This window comes from Varroa jacobsoni, unplaced genomic scaffold, assembly GCF_002532875.2.
Source record: "Varroa jacobsoni isolate VJ856 unplaced genomic scaffold, vjacob_1.0 scaffold_344, whole genome shotgun sequence".
NCBI classification, from domain to species: domain Eukaryota; kingdom Metazoa; phylum Arthropoda; class Arachnida; order Mesostigmata; family Varroidae; genus Varroa; species Varroa jacobsoni.
The window spans coordinates 227-25,996 of record NW_019213246.1 but is presented as its reverse complement, the minus strand read 5'-3'; the positions used below and the strand labels follow the sequence as shown (position 1 = coordinate 25,996).

The window sequence follows — 25,770 nt, the reverse complement described above, 5'->3', positions numbered from 1 at the left end:
TAGCTCATCCGACATGACTGAGAGTTCAGCCACGATCACTTGGACTAGTTCAACTTTTACTTACGCCCACAAACTCATAGTATTATCAAAAAAAGGTCCAGGCTTGTATATAGTAACAACTGCATTATTCGAACCCTTTTAGAAACAAAGGATTTGGGTTACTTTTCCGTATTCGATGGCAGGGTAACTTTGCCACCCCTTTGAAACGCGGTTATCACTGAAATCAATTATGGATGTAGTTGTTTTAAGGTCAACGTCGCGGCTCGTTGTACTGCTCCAATGTGTATCGGCACTGCAGTTGGCTGTGTCGCTACGGTGTTTCTAATGCTAACTCAAGGAGCTCCGCAGCCAGGGGACTGACACAAGGGGCCTTAGTTCTATAACGGCTGCCCCCTTTGAGTCGGAGAAAATATCTTCCATAGAGACTATAATTAAGGTATACAACTTCTTAAGCAGCGAGCAATCACTTCGACGCTTTAAGGCATGGGCCCATGGTATCGAGAATATGAAGCACTAGCCAAAGCTGATCCAAATGTTCCGTTAGTAAACCGACGACATTTGCTATAACAACTTCTCAGAATTCGATTTATCAATCACAGGAATGACGTTGCCTTTTCAGATATAGGGTAAGAGACATTCGGTCCTTCCCTAATGTGTCGAGGAAGTCGCCGATCTGCAATAAGGAAATAACTGCTTTTTCGTCACCGCGTCCAACTGCCGATAGACCACACGAAGCCGAATCGAAACATCCTTTTTCCTAGGTAAGGCCTGGAAATCAGACAAAGGCTAATCACGTTATGTACCGTTTGCTGTTCTTACTTCGCGATACATATTCTCTGCGCCAACGTGACCCGCCGAGGGTGTGAATACTGATAACTGCAAGACACGTTTTTGAAAAGCTTTTCGAAAAAATGTCAAAATTCGTCACGCAACGCCTTCATTACACAAATTCCGTTAGGCCAATGCAGTCCTTTTTCAATACGGAGTTCGTGAAACCTTTGCTTGAGACTACCTGTCCACAGGATGTAATGAAAGCTTTCAATTTGACGCCTGGCACTGATTTTCCGAACTCATGATCACTACGTTATAGGCCATTAGGAACGTACTTAGCAGAGGCGAATGAAGAACCTAGTCAACATACACTGCAGTCTCGGGTAAGCCGACTGCTGTCGATATTTATCTTGACGATTCAGAAGACAGCAGCCGATTCTTTTTGGCAACGACTGGAGCAGAGCGCTCCAACGAGCAGTGCGACATACCACGTACTATCCGCGAAATTGTTTCCTTCAACCCATATCACCTCTGTTGATAGCACGTACCATTACTGAAATGTAGCTTATCTATTTACAACTTTTGGAAATGCGATGGACAGTTGACTGGTTTATACAAAGTGCAGAACTTGATTATTCTAAAGATTTTTGCAATGCTTCACTCTAACCTTACAATACGAGTCGTCGTTGGTAAAGCTCTCTGACGTTTTTAGTCCTCCGAACGTTGCTTGTGAACATCCTGAACAGCTTCCCCTAATTCCAACTCATATTTCATTGGTTGCATAAACAGAAGCTGCCTGCGTTCATTATATTGTCTTTGTACTTCTGCTACCTGCTCATAATTGCAACGCTATGTTAAAATAAACTTTCTGTACTCAAAAGTTAATCGCGACCCATTTATTATCTACAAGTGCAAAAGGAAAAACTATGATGTGTTGAACAGTACGCAAATTCCCTTAGAACACTGTGTTTATTCAAAACAGTTGTTCCAACAGTTACATTAGCGCCGAGGGTTGCGCGATTGCCCCCATGTCGGAAAAGGCTTACATAGACCTGATATGTTATGCTGCATTATTCGGGTCGAGCTTGATGACGAACATGATGGAAATTGGCAGAACTTAGAAATAACAATTCGAGTCTCCGATCGGTCCACACTTTTTGTACTTGCATTGACGTTTTGGGCTCTGGGCGGTATTGTTTAAAGGGGACAGTTTAATAATATTGGTCATTTGTACCTCGCATATACATAGAAACGATGTGTACGGCGAAGCACTTAGGCGAGAAGAGGTTGACACCAAATGCAAGCAGTCGAACTCAAGCTCTGACGAGTTTCAAGGCCCTGATAAAGATTAGGACAAACAACATCACAGGAAAAACACAAAACGAATACATAGTTCCAGTTGATACCGGTAGTATAGTACGCGCCGCTATACAATTATGATAGACAAATAAGATCTTTATTTGTCTTCAATTGATTTTTACTGAGCTGAATAATCTATAGCAAATTTCGTTCCATTTAGCTCTTGCCTATGGCAGTTTACAGTGTATAATTTGTTGCAGAATACTTATGACGAAGAATTGCAATTTCATCATTCGTTCATTGTACAGTCTAGCAGCGGCAATATAACAATCTTTTGCTCCCTCTTGACTTAAGTGTTGATCTTGCGACCATTCTATCTATTCCGACGCCACTGCTTCTCAGCCTCGGGCAGTCTAAGACCTATTATTCTTCCCTATTGAAAAATTATTCATGGAAGACTATTGATGTAACTAAATATTAGCTACATTTCGTGCGATTCGTGCTCGATCAATCGCACTCCGTGTTATAGACAGGCTTCGGTAGATCATCATTTTCATAAAACCCGCTGGTACGATTCGTTTTTAAAAAATCACAGTTTTAGGCAGCGCATCTTGTGATCGCGTCGGCTTGTCGTTAACGTGAAAATCAAATGTGAGCTTTATATGTAGATTGGCAGTGAAATAGATGGTTGATCCCCGCTGCTCTCAGTCACCTGTAAGAAACGGAAACAGAAAATACAGAGCAGAAGAGATGTATGAGACACGCGGTAGACCATGTTACATCATTCTCGATTACTTTATATAAGCTAAATTATCGATAACTTCATCCGAAGTTACCTCTATCAGAGAGTTGCGTATTTTTCATGTGTACCCACTAGTTTGAAATGTGTATAGACTTAAAATAGACTCAATGACCTATGTGATCACTAGAATTTTATATGCAGGCTAAAAGTGACGTGCTGTCAATATCTTAGCAATTTGTTAGTTTAGTTGCCTCACATAGCCTAAATTCTGCCCTGGCCAACAATTGAGCAGAACAGTGAAACTTCGATAAATGCGCTCCCGTTGCTTTTCGGCAGGTTTCATAAGGAGGAATCAAGTAAAAAATTAGTTTTTATTTAAAAATAGAAGGCTGTATCTGCCGCTGGTCAGCTGTCATGACAATGCACAGGGCCAAAAAGGGCAAATAAAGATTACGTGGCCATACGCGCAAGAAGTGACTCTAAAACCGAATATTATGGGACATGGCGGGGTGAGAATCAGCAAAAAGAAGATACAGCGACGATACACAGGTTTAAATTGATCTCGAATACAGAAATCGCTCGAATCTGTTTTGTACAATCTATGTAAGCTCGGTCTCTCTAAATCTTCGAACTTAATACAACTACGTTTTTTTCGGAAAACATATCAATATCCGATTGTTTTGACCTGAGGTGTCATGGCAGGGTCCGGATTAATAGGGGAAGGAAGCCGACAGGATATCATCGTCTTGTTAATCTTCAGAGGAAAAAATGCGGCTCGTTAAACGAAATATACCCAGTGATTTAAGGAGGTCAAACTCCAACGTTTTTGTAACAGAGGAAGCGCAGCCCAAATATCACGTATGATCCCCAAGTGGAAAATTATATAACATTTTTTTGTGTTATATTATCTATTCCTTTCTGAACGACTCAGAAAGAACCGATCGTACCTGAAGTGTGTTATGAAAATGCAGTCGGGAGGAAGCACCGTAGTTTTCAAAATAGTGAACATTCATTACAAAGGGTCAAACTATTGAAAATGTCCACTACAAAGAACTGACCATGAGACTTGTTATTATAGCAGTCTACGTTGTTCTAGGGTCTGTCAATGCGTTGGCTAGCTGACAGCTTTATCAATGATCAGCTTCATGAACTACAAATTATGGAAATGCCTGTTTAGGGTTATGAAATTCATTGATATAATGTTGTTAAGGGAGTCCGTTAGCAGGTAGTAGTCTTTAGTAACACGGATATTTCCTAGGGTTACTCCGTTAAGAATGCCAGTTAGCGCCGTTGACCCGCTGCAGTGTAAGGAGTGCAGTCGAAGAAAGAGAAAACGGACGTATCATATATAAACGTTAGTCTAGAAGTTTTTTAATGTTAAGGATGACAGCTACACAATAAGCTGATATGATAAAACTGGATTAGATCTAAAGGGCTTCGTTGCAATGACGTAACGTATTTATACATGCTTTATGTATGTAGATGTAAACGTACGAACATACACTACATACACATGCACCGGATGAAACATCTAAGCTAGGATTCTTTCCCATCATTTGTTTTTAAGCGTGTGTCTAAACAAAAACAGATCCCAAGAGAAGGTTTTGTATGTGATAGAAGTAACATTCCGCCATAGCCACCATTGACCAAAATAAGACAGCCTTTATTCGGGACCTGAACCACTCACCACTCGTTTTCGAAATAGTCTTTTTTAATCTGCAAATAACTTTATAGTAGTAATCGTACATCAAATACTATCGGTAGCTATAACTTCGTTGAACTGTCGCTCAAATACGTCACATATAAGGAAGTCCTAGAGGAATCAAATTTTATCGTGATGGCAAGCAAAAACGCTCAAGAAATGCGAATCTTTGGAACGGCTAAAAAATCGACGTAAAACCATTGTAGTATACCTGGAGGTCCTTCATAGCAACTATTCTCCACAATGACGGTTATCAAAAATCCGGGTATGTCTAATGGTTTATAATGTTACTTCGATGAATTTTTGAACTCTTTTTATCTTGTCTTGTAGGATCTATGCTTTCTTTGAATTTTCTAGGAATTTCACGAAAAACCTGCAGTGAATCTGAGGTAAAAAAAATAGTAGCTGATTTTCGCTGAAGATGCAAAAACGACCTCCATAACGAGTTTTTTTTGTTACATTTCAGAGATAAATAGCTACTATAAACAACAACAACAACAACAACAACAACAACAAATGAATGCTTACCCGCTACAACAAACAGCCTCACAAAGTTCGACCCAGTCTAGATGCCTCATTCCTTATATATATATATATATGTTCGATGAAGTTCCGCCTTTAGCGGAAAGTAATATAACGAAAAAAAAACTCCAGCTGGAGTGCCGCATATCGTACAGTGTTGAGGAAATCTAACAGAAGTTACAAAAAACACGGCTGTAATAAAACACGTATTTGTATGTATATATGTTTCGTTCCGCACAGAAATGTCTACTTTATTCCCTTACCATGATTATTTTAGGTTGCGTCGCCTGACATTACATATTCACGTATGTATGTTATAAGGGTTTGGTTTAGCTGACAAGACCGATCAACGGTCATTGTGTTTTTTTTTTTGTTTATATATATATATAGTAACGGCTTGCTATAGAATTGCTAGTCGAGGTGCTTCGAAGGCAGGGTACAAATATGTAACTATGATAGTCACCTTAGCAAATAACAAAGCTATAAAGAGATTAACAGTTGTAAATAGTAACGTCCAATGTTCCTCTTTATCCATTCGGTTCTTTACTTGTTTCATTACATCTTTGCCATTAGACTTATGAAATCACCTGTCTGTCTGTCTGTCTGTCTGTGTATATTTTCAATATGGAGTTTTTCGATGTTATTCCATTTCGCATTCTATTCTAACTTATTCTACGTCAACCGGACATACATCAATTAGGTATTTCATTGTTATCGAGACAATGGCAATATTAACGGTGCTTGCTACAACCCTCGTAACATCATCTAACTCACAATTGAATGCCTTACCGGACATCGAACCCATACCTAGCACGGACTGGCTAACCTGTTTACTTATAGACAATAATATTATGCAATATTAAAGTTACGTAGCTGCGTACATACATTCAGTACATCGTCGACTGAAAATGAAGATATTTGGCAGCATCGGCCAAAGGGTGCAGAAATACACTCATAAATTACGAAATGAACACCTACTTAAGGAACTTAAAAAAAGATATATATATATCTATATATATAAGAGTTATATATATATATATATATATATATATATATATATACTCTTTAACATGATAAGTTCATTGATATAAATGCCAGCACTTATATTTGCGATTCATTTCAGCAAGCGATGTTCGTACATATATCGACATTGAATGGAGCTATTTCTCGACCCTGACACTCGCAGTGATGATGTCGGCGCATGGTATTGATTGGTGCGCATTGTTAAATAGATTGCATTAATTATTGTCAAATATTAGGTATAATATCGCTTACTTAGGTATAATTATACAATAGGATAATCTTATAAGTAGACCCAATGTCTAGTAGGTACATCCTTTTCATCCATATACAAATACAGATCGATTCGACAGCCATTCGTCTCAAATTTTGCACGTCCATGCACTCTTTAGGCTGTGCGCTAGTCTATTGAAGTCCAGATTGTTTCCAATGTCCAAGTCTGAGGCGTATCTGACGATCCAATACTATCTAATGATCAAACGGAATATCTTGGAAATGTTTAAGCTACCGTAAATACCCTTTATAAACCTACGAATTTAAATAAACAGGTCTTAGAATTACAGGGCACAGTTGACGGCGTTGCAGACGGAACCTCTGCATGTTCGGAATTTTTATAAGTAACGATAGTGATTTCAAATAAAAACTCAAAAAATACACGCGAATTTACTTGCTTGTGTAAAATGGGCCTCTACAATACACTAACTTGGACCTGTCCTACACAAGTAGATCACAGAATTCTATGCTTTGCATGTTTGCGGGTGTCGTTTGTGGTAAGCTCAATCGTTCATCCCTCGGGAAATTTACCGAATCTGATAGGTCCGCCTAGGTGTCGACTACTTAAATCCGGTAACGACAACTTCTCATGCAACGTTTCAGTCAGTGTAGCAATCTTGTTCAGCGTATGGCCTATGCATTTCAACAATCTGTTCGTATATCACAGTGGCTACTAATGAAGACCCATCGAATGGCGGATCGAAGTCGGCTTACCGACGCAGCGTTTCATCATTGCTAGCGTATCAGTATTGGTTAATGGATGTACGAGATGTAGTGTACGGGAAAGTCCATGCAGCCGTCATGGTTCGTATATGACTGACGTGTCATGCTAACATTAGTTATTATTGAATTAGCTGTTATCAATTATTGCTATTGTGAATGAACAATAAAACGACCACCACAACGAACATGGATAAAATGCAATTGGAATGTTGCTAACCTCCATATAAAATGTCTACTGCTAGACTCTACAACAATATTTAGTCGTACATACATTATATAGTATAAGGATATTGCTACTATTAGTATATCATACATAGGCACATAATCAGAGCAGTTCGTCACAATCAGTCGTCGTCGTCGTCGTCGTCATCGCCGTCATCGTCATCATCATCACTGTGATTGCATCCATCGTCGTTGATTGTGGTAGTTTGTGTGACTAATTTGTGTGTGTGTGTGTGTGTGTGTGTGTGTGTGTGCCTATGGATTTTGTGGGGTTTAACACTCTGAACGCGATCTTAGCAACAACCAACGGGCTAAATCGATAGTATTCGTCATACAATGCCGCAATAGTACTAAATGATAAGTCTACATATTACGTCTATGGATGTGACGACTAGAATTCTATAGGTATCTCTCTCTCGATAGGTCGTCAGGTAATTTTGAACACGTGTTGAAATAGTATTCAATTGTGCACCATTCGATACGGTTACACGCTGGTCGTCGTCATAGAAATTCAATGTGACATAGGATTAAATGCATTCATTGTTGCAACATGCTGCTAATGTCGAAATGGGAAAAGACTAGACTCGAACGTCATGCAAATGTTTGAGTCACAAATATGTCGGCTACCCCGTAACATAGTATTTTCTCCAGGTTAACCGCCAATTATTTCCTGTTTTTTCGATCCTCTTCTTTATCTCTACCTCTTCTACATGCTTCCGATCTTCATGATGCTGCCAGACTCGCTTACGTGGCCGTGTTTTTTTTCCAGTAAAGTGTTTAGGTTCCAAAACGTTTCTTGGCGCACTGCTTGCGCTATAACGGAAATGTGGCGGACGCTTCGCGTCGTTTGTGCTCGATGCACAGATAGCGATGTCGACCCAGGCATCCACGACCTTCGTGTAACGTCAACTGTTGCAAGACATAAAACAATACTCGATAGAGTGACAACTTGTCACTCACCTGACCGAGTAGCACCCGGCGTTACCGGGCTCTTCCGATACGTAAATCTCTTTCGGAGCGATAATTCTATTTTTTTTTCTTCAGCTGATCACTAAGATTATGATCTGGCTATTTACCTCATTGAATATAGCAATGCGTCTCAACTCAGTTTATTGGTTACGTGATAAATTTTCTATGAGATACAGATTTGGTCGATTTATCCAGAAATGTTTCAATTGTATATGCCCATTGCATTTCGGTAAATTCACGGTATGCGTTCGAAAAGCATCATTATCTCTCGTTATTTCACGCTTCAGCTATATATATTCACAGACTTGACTTCCAGCTAAATAGTTACATTTTCAACTTCATAGCTCAAGTTGGCAATATGAGTAATGGAGAAGACTGATAACGTCGAAAAATTGGCTCTCGTTTCGAATTGACTCGTGAGGGGTAAGAATGAAATGCAACGCATCAAGAATGAACGGCAACGAGTAGGAGATGCGTGATGATAAATATCTTCATCCGTTCCACAAACAAGCCACAGTGATAACTAGGATACTCGTGCAAAGTAACAATAAGAATATTTGTTGCTTCTCATCTAGCTCTACGACCACCTCCATCTATGGTCATCAACTAAAAGCCAGGTGTGACAATGACATTCAGTGCTGGTCTAGAATTTGTAAAAAAAAAATTCTACATTTATTTAAATCATAATGAGTTCACCTTGTAAAGAATAGCATCAGCTTAGCTTCACAAGCTCTTTTTTCGCTTACATATGATAGCCTTTGTCTAAACTTTGTATGATGATATTCAACGTAATCAGCTATAAACTTGGATGATCCGATTGGAAGTATGAATGTTATTGTTCGGTAGAAAATTGAACGGTTTAGGAGCTTCTTTCGTTCTATTCTGAAACGATAATTCTCTGGGTGACATCGTTGGATGGAGGAGCGGATTTCGCCAATCCAATAATTTGTTGCTATAATCTCTGTTTGGTTGTGGCCTGGCCACTGGCCGACCTGCACGCAGAAATCATGCTGTTTTGACAAAGACTTGATAACTAGCACTCAGCTCTTGAGTAGCTTCCTACTGAAACGTGACATTTAGTGACCAGCTTAACTTCGTATAAGTTATGTAACAAAGTTCATAGAAATAACGGAAGTTTTCTTCAGATTGCAAGCTGTATCATTTACTGCCACTATGGGCGATACGGTAGGCGGACGTCTTACTTCCAAGTGAAACGAGGTTAACTTGCAGTCATAAGAAAAAGAAAAGCCTGTCTGAAGCCTATAAAACATTGTTCGCACGATATAATCTTCAGCTTCCAACCTGCCCTTGCTCCAACAACAATTTATCGTTTGAGACAGATGTTGGCACGGTTATCGTCATTAGAACTGGCAATAGAATTTATTCATCGAGCCCATTCTATTCACTCGTTGCGCCTAACTGAGAACTGCTTAGTAATGTTCTAAGTTTCAGCTGACGTTTACAGATTGTGGACCACTATACAATAACACTGGCCTACCGTAAACACTACATCGTGGCGCTTTCCGCCCAAGTCAAGACGAGCGGGCAAGCCCATCGAACTGGGAGCGAACTAACAGATCAGACAAAATAGAAGAAAATATACTTGTGTATGAGTATTTTGAGGAAAAGAAATTATACGACAGGTATCCTTACCATAAACATTCGTTAGAAATTAGGACCTTCAGAGCAGATAGTTTGGCAAACTCTAAGGCGAAAAATAGTCTTGAAACTATTAAATCAATGATTATACCTTAATAATAATCACACCCGTATTCAACAAAGTCTAACTACGTGATGCTGATGAGTGTTACATAAAAACGTAACTACAAAGAATGTTCTCCGATCAAAAATGGGTGAATCTGTTAAAAACGATTACATTTTTTGGGGGGGTTATTGAAAGTTGTGTATAGGTCGATTGTATCTACGTCAGGAAATCATTACATATTTATATAATCAAAATATAGCCAGATTGTTTTACTAGTGGTTGATGTTGCTACTGCTGAGGTGTTATTAGTATGGAATCATCATTATGTTTATTCTTAACGAAAGGAATGATTTCGTTGGATAGTGCGAGTAAAAACATCCTCTTCAATTTACTAACAAGGATACATCTCATAGTAAACACTACTAGTTAATAACAGTGATACTTTGTTAGAATGGCCGTAGTTATTACGAACAACAATAACAATCAATAGACTCCTGAATGAGGGAGCCAACTAATCCGCTGTCTGATTTGGCAGATGTGTAGTGATGTGATGATGCATCTGAAAAGGAGAACAGACGGCACGCATTTAAATAGCCGAGGGATTGCAAAACGTCCTGCACATATGTGACAATAACGCAAGTTCTCTGAATAGCAATTTGCAGCTCTAGACCTGTAACCGAAAAACAAGGAGTAAGCCTCGCAATGTGCGTTGACAGGACACATAAAATCATAAAAGGACCATTATCGGTGACGGTTTGAACCTAATAATATTAATATGTTAACTTGAAACTCGTAGACGATCTCATCAAGATTTTTCACTTCCGTCACGATCATTCCTTGATCGAAAATCGTCCTTCTGCTACGGGCAATAATGATTAAGAGATGGAAGTTGTGCGAAAGTTATTACTGTTGCTTGTAAACACATTACTTTTCCGTCATGCATGCAAGCCTCCTCCTTCAGAGTGCAATATATACAACACCGGACCTGAACATCTGTGATGAGACGGAATGCATGAATTCGTTAAGGGATCGTACAGGATGATAGCAGTTGACCAATTGTTGTAGAAAAGACTATTTAATTTTTGATCAACCTAGTTATTGACACATATATCTTACTCATTATAGGGCTGGTAGTAACGGAACACAGCAGCTGTACGTGAAGGCGTGATTGACTAGAATCTTGCACTATGCCATTTGATGCAGAGAGATCCGTTATATCGGTACGCCCCTGCTGTTGTCGCTTTTCTGCGTAGGTGGAGCGTGATGAACAGATCATGCTAGATCCGTCACTTTCGGTCGTCCAGATGTTATTTCATCCGTTAGTATATTCACAGTACATGCGCTCGTCGTCCGAGCCACCGTCGATTACAGTGAGCTGCTGGACCATCTCCGTGCTAAACGTGCCAATTTTCAGTTAAAAAAAAAACGAAAAAAAAAAAAAAAAAAGCAGGAATTGTAAAAGGTAAAACAAACAGGCTGTGACTGAACACTCGTCAATCTGTGCGCAGCAATAAACAAATATTAACGCATAAGGTGAAATCTCGGTAGATTAATCAAAATATTAAGCTATCCAACCAAGAGCATTTCAGGACACGCAACATTCAATGTGGCCTTTGTATAACTGCACGAATTAGGCGAACACCAATGCGGCGACGCAAAAGGTCAAGAAGCGTATGCGGATAGCATAACTAAACGGACAGCACAAGTCGGCAAGCAGAGAAAAAAAAAGAACAAAGTACACAAATTGTTGAACGTCATAATATTAGTGGTACGCATACAAACACAAGCAACATGCTAAGATTGGAGAGAACAGTTATCTCGGCAAAGAAATGTAATACACAGAACATCTAACATATGCCTCTTGGAAATCGGAAGAGGCATGGAAAAACTGTAATCCTTGTTAACGTGAGGGAAAATATATATGACGAGAGGTTTTCACAGATCAGACGAAAGACATCGAATATTTCTATGAGAACTATGGAAGCTACAGATCGGCGTGATGATGGAAATTTCACGAAGTGTTTTAATTGGGAATGATTATAAGGGTTGGCTAACTTCTGAAAAACCGAGCTTCAAAAAACGGTAGCGTCTAGAATGAAGCCGTCCGCACAAGGGCTAATCCGGACCATTTTCTAGATAAGTCGAAAAATCTACGAAAGTAATCATGCAATGCATAACAACTAAAGCTTGATAACTAAGGCAGGGTAGTATAGTGTGTTGTCTAATCATTCTATCTTCAGCGCAGGACAAATGTATAAAATTATAGACAATATCAGATAACTATTCTTTTCTTCATCTTATATAACTGTACCCTGCTAACAATGGAGTAATTAATGGATTAGCTTGCAGTAGATAATGGCAGGTCGCCTCACCTGAGCGGAGGTAGTGCTCTTCTTCATGATTTTGCCGCTCATAATTAATCGGCCAAATCCTTCCTGATGTGCGAACGCGTACCCCGACCTGCAATAACGTTTGCCGTATCATCAATTTGTTGTAACTGTTACCGATTTATTATAATATGGTGAAGAACCCAGCAGATGTTTTATATGGGTGATCTTACATTCTTAGTAAGGTATTATGCCTAATATACGACGCATGGCCAAAGTCCGCTTGCTCGCGATTCTTGCCCACTCCAGCATGGTCAGCGCTATACAGAAGTACAACGGTCCTTCTTTATTTTTGCCGTATTTTTAGTACGCTAACTCGAACAACTAACGCTATTATCCATTGACTACGGCGGCTCTATGCTGATGATGAGAGTTACAAGAGCTATTCATTCAGACAAATGGGCCTTCAGACTCACTGCCGTCGCCGTTCGTACCTTATAGAACGCCGTGATCTGCGCAGGCTACGTGCGGTAGTAATCATGTGCGGCTCGGAAGGCCGAGACTTAATCCTTTGTAGACGCTGTTTGAGACGCACTCGATCGCTCAACGTCGGGAATACGTCCACGTAAAAGAATCTAACCCATCAAATACAATATAATGAGTAAGCTACATTGATAGAGCGATTGCAAAGCTGAGTACAGTCATTGCAAGCAGGTCTACGAATTAGAGATACGGCTATTAAAATCTAGTTCGATCCCGCCGAAATCAACTATCAATATAGCGAATAGAAGTAAACGAAAAACGAAGTATTATTGCTAGTTTACCTGAATGCAACAACAGGCAGCATCAGAATGGTGACGGTCAAGAAGGCAACAAACCAGAACTGCCCGGTGCCCAGTGTAACACGGAGCGATGCTATATACGCGTTACCTGAGACAGCAGCCAACATGAACAAGGGCAAAAAAAAGACATAGAAAGAGAACGAAAAGGAGGAAAAGGTCGTACCGCACGGTACCCCACGAACGAAGTCACCGCAGAGCACGACGAACGAATGCCGTTGAATAGCAAATATGTACTTGTGCTTACTAAAAATCAAACACCTTCTACCGATTCCCTTTCGTATTGCAATAGGTGCTTTTGCGTAGAAATCATAAAGATTATAATTTCTTCTGCTAATTTTGTTTGATTCATAAAGACATTCGTAGCTTTTTTTTTTTTTCGTATGCTTCTCAAGCTGTTATGATTTCATAGCGGAAATCAAAATGAACATGGCGTAATTAAACGATACATTATACAAGTGTAGGTAATTCAGTGAAGGCAAATGAATAGTGGGCCTTGTCGGTATCGTCACGAGCAGACTTCATCGTCAATGGTCGTTGGTGTTTTATAATCAAAAAGCGTCTACCTTGGTAACAGGTGCTTTGAGCTATCATGCCGTACGTTCATTTGCAATGGTCGCAGAGCGTGTAAATTTAAGTATGTATTTTTACAGTCTACCTAGTTGCTTATCATGGGTAAAATCTGGCTATCATGGTATTAATCAATTAGATCAATCACCTTGGATTTTGTCGCTAGTGGATAGTGCGCCATCGTGCTTTCACAGTTCAAGTTCTCCATGATTTCGTACCTTCATCATGGATTTATCATTCACTATAGGGTTTTTCTCACGTTTTCTTGTACTGCTCGGTTTTTAAGTCCTTTAGAGTTTTTTTTTTTATCTAATAATCTAAAAATAAATCGAGATCAGGTTCATTTTACTCTTTTAGATCCAAGAAGTTAGTGCGTGTGTGGGATGAGTATTAAAAGAGGATGTGTGATGCTTTATTTAGAAAATTATCGTTTTTTGCCGTTTCTGTCGGAAAATAGATAAACAGTTGCATGCAAAGCTTGCTAAACGTGATCTGAACAGCTTTATATACGATTTTTTTTACCTATAATATAAATCGTGTGACTATCGGCACCCAGCATCCGTAGTGCGTTGCAGACATTCTATTGTGCCTGTGTACAGCTTCTATATTTTTGATAGCAGCACATTGTTGACTTCTACATAGTAATTTCATGTACTATGCAAACAGCTGTGCGACTATATTGAAATTATGTAGCTATACCCTGTTACATTTACTCCTACTGACACTGAATTTCACTACTTCTAAGTACTATATAAATCTATGTCAAAACTAACCTCTTTGATTTTTTTTTTTATCTTTTTATTGCATGATCTTAGTTCAAGTATGATTGGTCGAAATAATATGTATCTGTGGAAAATGCTATATATTCATATATTAATAGATATGTGAATACCCTAGGTAGTTTACCCTAGGTAACACAATGCGATGCTAGCATCTTGTTACAGGAACGAATTCCCTTCCATTTTTTAGGGCTACATCCCCTAACAAAAACAGCTGACATCTCATTGTAAGCAAATTTGCCCTCTAAGCGTTTAAGGGTATGCCCTAACTGTGCAGCATAGTTTAATATGTTCGTCCTCGAATATCTACCGATTGTACTTAAGGCTCCAACGCACCGACAAGGTCACCGCAGAACTTGCGAACGTCAACTCAAAATAGTTATGGGCCAAACCCACGCTCGGCAAGAAACACTTGTGCCTGACGCGCAACGTCGGCCTGGTCTTTAAATCCTACCACAGCTACGTTGCGCGAGAGATCCATTCAAAAAAGATCGAAGTGCCATCGCTGGCTTCCCGAGTCCTAACATGAGTTTATTCCCGCTGCCTTCCAATCGGCTTGCACTTGTTATAGAACAAGCCGAGTCTTGCATTCTCAATTTCAGTAAGCATCCTTCGTTAATAGTTAGACAGAATAGACAAATATTGGGTGAACAGGTGCTGATACTTGCGGCAAATATATATATATATGTCGACTATTGATACCTATTGATAGGACGATAATGATAATCTACTGCAATAATTAAGGAACCTAAGCCCTGTCGTTGACTAACTCTCCTTCGCTGCAAATATACATTAATAGATTGACTTTGTGTACTTTTGCTCTACGGAATACGGAATTGTACATCAGTTGTGCGAGAGACGTCTTGTGCTGGGAATGATTTAGCTGGGTGGAGGGATAGCCTCGTCAAATGTCATTTGTGACCGTCGGCCTTGTCAGCCAGTCAGACTTGGCCCGGTCACAATCTATCACAGCTATTTCTAGCATTAATGCTATTCATCAACGGCCCGTGTATAGACCCAGTGTGATACTGCAACGATAAGGTGCGCCTTTCGTTCGACGAGTTTACGCCACCTGCATGCTTCGCTACCGGGAAGGCTAGATAGGGCAGCCTCCTATAGGCAAATCTCGCAAGGGTAGAAATGAAATTATGCGGTGCTTGCCGTTATACTAGAATCATATTTAGTGTAACGTTGCTCGCGTGATTTTTCTGCGCTAACCGTTGCCGAACGGAGTCAGATGGATAGAATACTTGCTATTGTTAGGTAAGCCTAAGACGGAAACGTGACGTTCGTCCATGCTGTTATAATTTAAGCTCAGTCTCTATTCACATCGATTGTCACGGAACAGCTTAAGTGAACCTTCAATTATCGACATGAATGTATAGTAAATGATTTGAAAGCTAACATGTCTCAGGAGCCGCCGAGCACAGAAGCTGACGTTATACGTTCCATCATGAGACACCCTGTATTAAGTAAATTTATATAAGTTTTCGTTTGATCAAAATTCCAGATTGAACAGTTAAGCTGATCGTAGAATCACCAGTAAATCACTGACAAAGTCGATACAAGTAGCACTCGACAAAAAGGCCTTAATTTCCGGCCTGAACAGGATCGATTGATGATTGGCTTACCGGTTGTACGTTCTTCCAGCAATGTCGCTGCATAAAGCGGGCCGAGGTCACGCACGAAATAATAAATATTAATGTATTTATTATTAGCAACTTTAATCAACGGTGCGCTTTATATTACGTGCATTTACTTATCTCACTCTCTCTCTCTCTCTCACCCTCTCTCTCTTTCTATCTCTCATTAGTGAAAGGTTCCACCAAATTTTTTGCTAATGTGTACTTCAACGATCACATAAACATCCAGCAGTAATAAGGTGTTATCAACAGAGAAAATTCTTTTTAATCATAGCATAATTTATAAACCCCTCGTTGTTCTTCAAAAAGCTACGACGTCAAGTTTGCGGCAGGTTCGAGGCAGTAGTAACTTGCCTCTACGTGCGCCTTTCAGCACTTTTTCGCCTATGGAAGGGCTGTTTTTTTAAATGGACGCAATCCTAAGCAGCAGCTCTTATTCTACGAAAAAGCGTGGCTTCCTGATCTTCAGTGGGAAGCGATTTTCAAGGAGGGCAGGCAGGCAGGCAGGCAGGCAGCCGCGCTAGGAACGCCAATGAGACAGCCTACCCCAAAAGCAAACAGCCACAGATCAACCAGGCTAGTGCCAGATGGAACAAATACGCATTCAAAATTCGGTGAACGTCATAAAGGGAAACGTCATAAACGTCAGACTATTTTCATTGCTTGTCTTTTTCGCTTAAAGACTTTGCTCAATTCAGACTTCACCTCTCAAGTTCGAAAGTGGCTCCCAGTTACTCCGGCCTATTGTGATCAGGTACTGATATCCTGACAGCGGGACGCTTCGCATACAAATGCCGATATAATGCATTTTTCAGTTGAACGCCTCCTATCCCATGAAAGTCTAAATATTTGCACAGTTACTGTTTACCTAGATCACCCGCCAACAGCTAGCTATTGCTTTCGAGAATAGCTATCAGATAGAAAAGGACAGAGAATATGTATGTACTTGATGACATCTTCATTTACAAAAAAAAAGGAACTTAGAAAAAATACATATTTGAAAAGGAATGATGTTAAATTCACATGTAAAGTAAATGCTGAATAAATCAGTAACTTATTTTTTATTTTTTGTATCGCTGTTCGAGCCTCCACTGTCAAAAGCGCTAGCAAAGCTAACGCGCATGCACAATGCAGAGTCACTTGGGTAATCACAACAGGTAGAAAGAATATGTACAGGTAGTCATTTTTATCAATCATTGAAAAATCAGGTCTGTAAGATGCAACATGTCGGATCTCAATAGACGATTGCAACAAGAAACTTGATTAGGGAGCAATTAAGAAGATATTAGGCTAGCGTTTCGATTTATAAATACTCGCTATCCATTCTATTATCACCTTCAGTCTCCGAATCAGGGCTTTTTTTTTGTTTTTAACTGTCTGCATGCAATCAATCGTCCTATGTAAACCGATGTACATGTTTGTAAGGTGTCGAAGACGTCAGAAAAGTATCGTTATTTGTAGAACAGATCAGTATTGGATTTATGTATATGTGCGTATACACAAAAGTAGTTTTCTGAGTTTGATCGAGTTTTACAAGACTATACGTAAAAAGTAATTTTTTTCTATTAACAAATACGGAACATCTATAAAAGCCACACATCAGATTTAGTTAAGTACGTTAGCCTAACACATGTGTTCGTGAACTGTGTCGTTCAAAGAAGGTTATCTGAAAAGTTTTGAAGTTACATAAGTTGATCCTGAGGACCGAAATGAAATTTATTCGCTATATCTTGTAGAAAACGTGTGAAATTCTCAATCCGTCACCGAACAAGTACGTGTATGATATTGCAGTATGTCCTTGCATATTTATCTATGTATATGTGTAAATATCTTGAGAAGTTGTTATATGATGTGCTATATGTAATAATAATTTTATTATCAACTGTCAAGTTCCAGTCAAGCGTTACTTCTATAACGAAACAAAGCATTTTCTAAAGCACACCTGCTGATCACGATCACAGGCAATAGTGATCTATTCGTTTTAATAAAGATTCCCATTACAATATGTACGGTCTCAGTTTTTAATAATATTGCCTCTGTTCATTTTTTAGTGCTTTATCTACAGGCGAGTCTTTGTCAAAATTTTATCAATACTATGTGTGTATCTGTAGGGCGAGAGACGACGATGGCACGATAGTCCTGAACCTAGTCCTGAACCTAGTAATCCTGCTCGCAAGTATATACGACGAATGGAACGGGCAATTTTCCATAAATACAGAAATTTCACTTACCTATAAAGTCGGAGTTGATAAGTAGTGTGATAGCAAAATAAAATGCGACAGACCCCCAGATGCAAACATGATTGAATAACGTCCAATACGTCGTGTCTACCGCTATCTGACAATTTACGATTAACACCTGCAGGTCAAATAGATAAAACTAGTAATACATCTGTGACCTTAATGCAGGATCGATCTTCTTTTAATCTCCCTCGATCCGGCATGTATTCGAAATGCGTTTATACTGCACCGTGGGCAATCAACCCATCGCGGATCGACTGCTACCCTTATGGCGAAAAAAAAAAAATAACTATTCCTACGTCAACTATAATAACATAGGACTGTATTTCGGCGTTTCAATGGACAGTATTTGGTGATGTACTAGGGATTTCGGTAGTACCAAAATGGTTGACACAACAGTGCCGAAGAGTTGATGTCCGTCGAGATTTTCACCGCTCGGTGCGACGCTGTTGTTAAATGCCCCTGCAAAAAAAACATGCCCGCTGTTAACAGATAGTTACCTTCCAGTGTTCATTTTTACAATCAGTATAATAATGATTTCAATAAATACACGCCCAACCAAAAGGTTTGTTTAGATAATGTCGTAATAGGTTGAAAAGATAACGTCGATTGCAACAAGCGGTAGCTGTTTTGGATGGTTATGAATAGTTTTGACATTTAGGGAAAAGGTCGCATGCACGTTTAGGAAAAAAATTCATGATGAGATATGGCAGCTACTTACCGTATGGTATAAAAAAGAGAACGAAAGAAGTTACGACACCGTGCGCTACACTTTTCAAAAATTCCACCTAGAACACATGATACAGGTAGTTCGTATGAGAAGTTGAATTCGAGCTTAAAATAAGTTCCCATTGCTTTCTCAATATCAACCCACGGGCTTGAAGCTTAGCGAGGCCACGTACAGAACTTTTTCATGTTCTACAATATTATTCATTAATCAAAAGAAAACCAAATGTCCGGACGGTTACGAAGGTCAATGGGGCCTTAGCTGAATCCGCGATTGACATTTGAAGTCCTCTCTGAACTCTCTGTCTTCATTTTTCTCGTAGGTATATAATACTAGTTAGGAGCCAACGTTTGATTCAAACTCTGCGTTCGCTATTTTCAATTGTTCTAACACTAATAGGCACCAGATGAAGAAATATTCCCCATCAACAACATTCAAATTAAATCTAAATCATCAGCTTTGTGGATATATTTAGGTTTCAAAACAGACACCTATCGTACCTTATTGAAGAGAAGATTCATGTGTCCTGGCGTGTACAGCTTCGGATATCGTATTGAATGGTAGTCGTTTACGTCCTGCAATGATTACGGTTGTTAAAATTTAACATTTAAAACCTGCATTTAGATACTTGTTTACATAACGTATATTATGAACACTTACTAGTGTGCCTATGTGCTTAGCATAATAATAATAATAATAAGCTTTTTTTTCTAAGTAAACTTGCAGTTTTTTCTTTTTATAATCGATTATCTCTTAATCTACGTCAATGTTTTGATTAGCAATACCTTTACCTTAGCAATATCGTTACTTTCAAAAGGTCGTAACGTAGGTAGGCTTTTCGCTAAACGATTCAGTGCTTGGTATCGAGCCAAAATAAAGTACGCGGGTCATGTATCATTAACAAACCTGGTCAAAGACGCCCAAAGCTAAGACGGGCAGCGAGGTGTAAAAGACATTGTAAAATGATATAAAGACCGGATCGTATAGCGTCTGAAATGTTCCACAACGACAAATTGAAAATTAGGAGAAAAGCCATATTAATAATTATACATGATATACTTTCATTGTAAATCTACCGGGCTTAACTTTGCAAGCCGCACACTGGGTTCAGCTTTTTTTCCCCCTGGTCGCGTCCTTTGTCGATAAAACAAAAAGTTTTTTGCTTGAGTATCTCATCTTCGTAATAAGTACCTGTGACCTCTTATTAGTGCTAGTTACTGTTACCTGAGCAGAAAACCCGCAGAAAAACGCGAACCAGAAGTGACATAATGTAAATGCGAAGTTCTTGTAGAAAAAATACCTGTAATTAGAAGCGTGTTTGTAGTAAACAGAAACTCGGCACGATTAGTATTCGTCATGAAAATTTATGAAATCATTGTATTTTACTCTGAATTTATCTTGCAATGGTGACAAATTTTTATTACCTAAGGAACCTGCACATTCGCAGATACGACCATCGACCGTGGACTAGTAAAAGCCGTTCGAGGAAACGAAACTGTGCGATCGAAAAATCGGAGGCTAAAACAGCCTGCATTCCCTCCTGGCCGGAAATGCCCACTCCAATATGGGCCACTGGAATATCGAAGACAACAAGAACAACAGAAACAATTAAATAAAATAGTTATCTTTTATGTAACGTTATATACGGTGATGCCCAACTTAGAAATAATCTCGAACGTGATCCAAAGATCACGTTCGAGAACGATCTTAGAAAATAATTTCCGCGGAAATGCTAATCAATTTTTCAAAAATACTCACCATTTCATCAAGAAAACTGCTTCAACCCCCCGCCCCCCGCCCCAAAAATGCTTAAGACATCTAGTTAAATCTCCGGAATTTACAAACATTTAGCGAATCACTGAGGCCCAAGCGCATCCGAAAAAACATACCGGCCCATAAAGAGCTTATTCATACTTGAGGTAATTTTAGTTATATTACTATTGTCAGCCAGTCATAAACAATCTAAATTAGATTTTATACTAAGAACTGGTGGTTTTGTCTTATTCTTTTAGAAAAAATGTTGTTTATATGGTACTTACTTTTGATCATGGAGACATCATTTGCCCCATCCCCAATAGCAAGCGTTACAGCATTTTTGTGTCTTTTCACGAGATCGACCACCAACGCTTTCTGTAGTGGAGTTACTCGGCAGCAGACGACTGCCTTACATCTGAAATTATTAGTTGTTTCTAATCTAACGTTTGCAAGGCAAACACCACTAATCTAGAATAAGTCAGATCTAAAGGAAGAGCGATCTGTAACGTTGCTGGAGAAATATTATTTATGTTTTGGTCCGGTCCTTCCGTACGCTATAACTCAGTAAAACGATGTACATTACCAGTCTCTACCGATACAACTATTTTATATATTTTCCAAATCAAAGGCTGAAGCAGAATTACGATCGCCGAGTAAATGCCCACCTGCAAGCGACTTCGAGAAAAAGTAGTTCAAGGTCTTCGCCGAGTGCATGTACAAGAGAATACCCATTAACGATTAGGGCAAAACCTCCAAACGAGTCAGAGAAGTCCCAGTCACCACGGTGCTCTGCGCCCCGTCCGTCATCATCGTGGAACCTAAGTAAGAAATGATTAATTATTATTGGACATCGTGCAGAAGAAAGTCTCACGTTGAGAGTCATGAAATTCGCTTCGATGAGACTACAAACCGAACAATCGAGAGATCTCCACCAGCTGCACTTTGAGAAACGACGGACGTAATATTTTCCCGAAATGTCTGTAATTGTTTCCACACCTAAATACACACAAATATAAAAATCGAAACAGGATACTGCGTTGTTAATTAATGAAGATTGTGTAGAATTCAGAAAAGAAGAGTAACAACGATTAGGATGCCTTGTATCATGTACACGTCCAATATAATACAGAATGTGAAGCTTTGAAGAGTGGTTGTTTGTCATACTTCATCCTTTTCAGTTCCGTCAACAATGAAAATGTCCACCATTTCGTCTGTTAACAGTTGACACGAATAGCCAATATTAATCGCCGTCTCTGGAAATACCGATCAGCGCAAAATGCACGTAATACTATAGATGCCATAGATTAAAAAAAAAAAAAAAAAAAAAAGAAAGAAAAAAAAAACAGCAAAGCGGAATACTGTCTAAACGATTTTGTCCCTTGATTGATCTCCAATTCAACTTAAAAGGTGACTGTGCTAATTATTTATACTAATTATTAACGACGTAATTCAATACGTAACTGTAGCTCCATAACCAAATCACAATAGAATGGTTATAGAGAATATACACAATAGAACGGCGATATAAGTAAAACGTTACCTTGCTTATCGCCAGTAAGTACCCAGAGTTTAATTCCGGCCGCAGCTAGATTGGCAATAGCTTGTGGTACCCCATCCTGAAGTTTGTCTTCAATCGCAGTAGCACCTATAGATTACATGTAGACTATTTAGTAATGTCATTTAGAGATGCAAACCTCAGAAAACGGCTGAGCAAATTCTTAAAATGCCAACCCATGCTACTTGTGATTTCCATCGGAATCTTGATTCTAAATATCTAAAGTAGAAAGAAATTATTGAGAAAATTCACACTCCCATGCTAAAACATGTCCACAATCCAATTTCAGGAACAAATTATATACCTTACCGATAAGTATAAGATTAGTTTCGATCTCCTCGTAAACGGCGTCCACAGCTTCTTCCCTGTTTTCAAGAGTAACGCTCGCCGCGTGATGCTTGGCAGTCCATTGTTCGAAATAGTCCTCATCGATATCCTTATAAGCGAGGCAAAGGGTGCGAAGACCCTCGCCAGCAAATTTCTAAAGGATACAAGGTAGATACAAATTTGTTTTTAAAAAAAAAGGGAAAGCATAGGTTTTGGCGGAAGCGTGTAATCCTGCTCTTTTGTGGGGACAGTTATAACAAGAACTCAACATCTGCAAGCTGGCATATTGTTCAAGTTCAGCCTCTGCTTACACTTTAAGCACCGGATCGGGCATTATAGCATCAACGGTTAAAAACTATATATTTTGCATGGCTGAAAGAAAATATATCGCATTTTTACAGGATAGACATCTCACAAAATCGTATGGTGTCTCACTTGGGGGTTGGGGGTGCACACTATCCAACTCTGCTTCAAGTACTGTGGCCCATAAATGCTAGGAGAGTGAAACGGTCCCTTAGGACACAAAGCAGGAGATTAAAAAGAAAACCTATTGCACTATGTAGGGGACCATTGATGTTTTTATTGGATCAACATTTAATCTAATATCCGTTCGTGATGTTCAACTCCGCCTTAATTTAGTTACATTAAGATGGTCCATGGTCTGATCTTGCAAGTCCTTGCAAGTTTCGGAGAGTCGTTCAAATATAACCGAATCAGCCCCTTTGCAATAGAGCTTCAGTTGGCCATCCGGATTCCTGAATGAAGAAAGATCGATGTTTAGGTCCACAAAATAACGTAACCAGCTGTACTTATGTAACGTAAAATATATGTACAATGATACAGACATAGACTGTCTTACACCAGCAGGCTCCTTTATCTGTTTTATCTTTTATTTTTAATAGCTCTGAAAGGAATTCTCTGCAAGGATGACAGAGTATATCAATCAACCTATTTTAAAAGCGAAATTTCTCTTTCTAAACGAACTACATAACGTACGTCCTAGTACATTCAGAAGACACCTATACCTCGATTTTCTGACAGAATAGCATGATAATTCTTAACTAATTATCGCTGCGAGATTAATGTACTAAGCCACAAATAAATAAGCCACAACACGTACCTCACAATGACAGACATACGTTTTCGAACGTTGTTGAAGTCAAGTATGGCAAGTAGTTCGTAGACCTCTTCTGCACCCCAAACGCTGATGGTGATACTCTTTGGGGTACGGTTCTGTAACGCAAAACAGAAACGAAGGACTTTATTGACAAATGCACGCTTATCATCTCATGAGAACAAAACACTTTTCACCTGCCACAAATATTCGGCAGAGACAGATTCATTAATTTTTTATCGTTGGCGTTTCCATCACCGACAGAATTCAACGGGAGCTTTCTTTTTCTCCGAGACGCGTCCTAATTTCGGATTATTGATGGGACGGTTTAAATGATTTAGCTTTTTGGGGTCAATCTCTTAGTAGCACTAAAAATACACTACACAATCTGTGTGGATGAAAAATGTTCTTTCGAATTTAAGAAACGTTTTGCAAGATAGACATTTACCTTAAATACAAAGCCGAAATTCCTGGCAGCGGATGTCAGCGCTTCCTCGTCAGGCGATTGGGCCTGATATTCGAGTACTCCGTCCTTTACTTCTGACATTACCGTATGGCACAATGCCAGTATGCTGAGATAATAGCCAAACCGCCAAAGCAAAAGAAGCTCAGAATTACGATTAGGAATTCCATGTTTCAATTAATGAATATGGCGACATTGTTTGTACACCACGTTATATTGTTTCAGGTTGTGTAACACGTGCCCTTTTTTCTTCAGCATTTAAAACAGTACAAAAACACCTATTTATGGTATTTTCTTTCTAAAGATTCGCTGTTATGTATTTGAACATCATAGTAGAGTATGTATATGTAAATAATGGTGTTGTAGATAATAGCTAAAATTACCGAAAATATGACTGCACGTGGGGCTCCCCTTTTCTGACGTCATCAAGGAGAGTCTGGTCGTAAAATTTAAATTTAGCCTCGTAATCGACATTTGCGCTGAAGTCCACTGGAACCATTTCCTGTAATCGAATTAATATTTATTCTAAATCCGATGGTATATATATGTAGTCCCACATATTGGCCGAGCATAATAAACTGAATGTTTACGTGTGTTTTTTCCCTATGTGAAGGCTCCCTTTGTTTTTTTCCAGCAACGACACTGTCGCTAAAAAAGCATCATTGTACAACCCATTCGGGTTAGCATTTAGTGTGTCCGCCTTCGGCAACGATCACTACTGCAATTCAGTTTGACATGCTCCGGACGCATTTTCGTACCGTCTTTGTTATGCTCTGATTTTCCATTATATTCTCAAAGAAGAATTCTGATTGGGCAAAGATTCTATTGTAAGATGCTCAGGATCTCCTGACTAGCACGAATTTGCTGTTTGACACAATGCTACACAGCTTCGATTGAGTTCTGATCGGCTAAATTTTCCAGTCACGTTAGAACCTCGACCCCATTAACGATAAACACGTCAGAGGCACGCTTACCTATATAACATAGTGGCTTGTCAGACATTCCTATCCGGAAACCGTTATCGTACCCTAGGGTAGTACCTTTGTCTAAATGACCATACTCCCGTTGACGAAATGTAAAGGTTCTACACCGTAAATAAAAGTCAAGGTTCACACCATTGTTTTTCTCACGTGTCTGACCTGTTGAATTACACAGGACTTGCGAAGTGCTTTTAGCCGCTTTACGACAACTAAAACCAATTGATTTGACGTCGGAGCCCTCTTATGGACATCACTCCGTACTCTGCCACCCTATTGCGAAATAGAGAAATCGTTACAAGGGGGCTCTTTTTGAAGTTTGACTGGGGTGACCTTGTCTTTAATTTGTGTTTCCAATTTTTGTTTTTTTTTTTTTTGTGACAGAGGCACTTCCCCTTCCGGACTATAACTGCTCGCCCAGCATATTCTCTTCACGATAGCTTTCCTTGTGTGAGTTTGACTATTAGGCCCCACTAAGCTTTCACGAGATCTTCGTGCAATTGAAT

The 25,770-nt window shown here is 39.3% G+C and overlaps 1 protein-coding gene and 1 long non-coding RNA gene across 3 annotated transcripts; one reads left to right on the top strand and one right to left on the bottom strand.

Moving 5' to 3' along the window:
• Positions 1-342: 342 nt before the first annotated feature.
• On the top strand, positions 343-6,583 carry LOC147753615 (uncharacterized). Its single transcript, XR_015310641.1, has 2 exons — positions 343-761; positions 4,981-6,583. It is a non-coding gene; the product is annotated as an uncharacterized LOC147753615 (long non-coding RNA).
• On the bottom strand, positions 1,704-24,789 carry LOC111259543 (putative phospholipid-transporting ATPase IM; the record flags this gene model as incomplete). Of its 2 annotated transcripts, XR_002679694.1 has the most annotated exon segments (23): positions 1,704-2,782; positions 7,366-10,507; positions 11,065-11,342; positions 12,321-12,408; positions 12,770-12,910; positions 13,100-13,205; positions 18,338-18,464; positions 18,726-18,808; positions 19,068-19,134; positions 19,574-19,648; positions 19,980-20,063; positions 20,298-20,373; positions 20,498-20,645; positions 21,113-21,243; positions 21,494-21,646; positions 21,739-21,824; positions 21,993-22,081; positions 22,369-22,473; positions 22,693-22,864; positions 23,354-23,465; positions 23,831-23,943; positions 24,273-24,396; positions 24,671-24,789. XR_002679694.1 is itself a non-coding variant. In XM_022831634.2 (21 exon segments), coding segments are annotated over 21 exon segments (2,247 nt in total), but the record flags the coding sequence as incomplete, so codon positions are not given.
• Between the last annotated feature and the right edge of the window lie 981 nt (positions 24,790-25,770).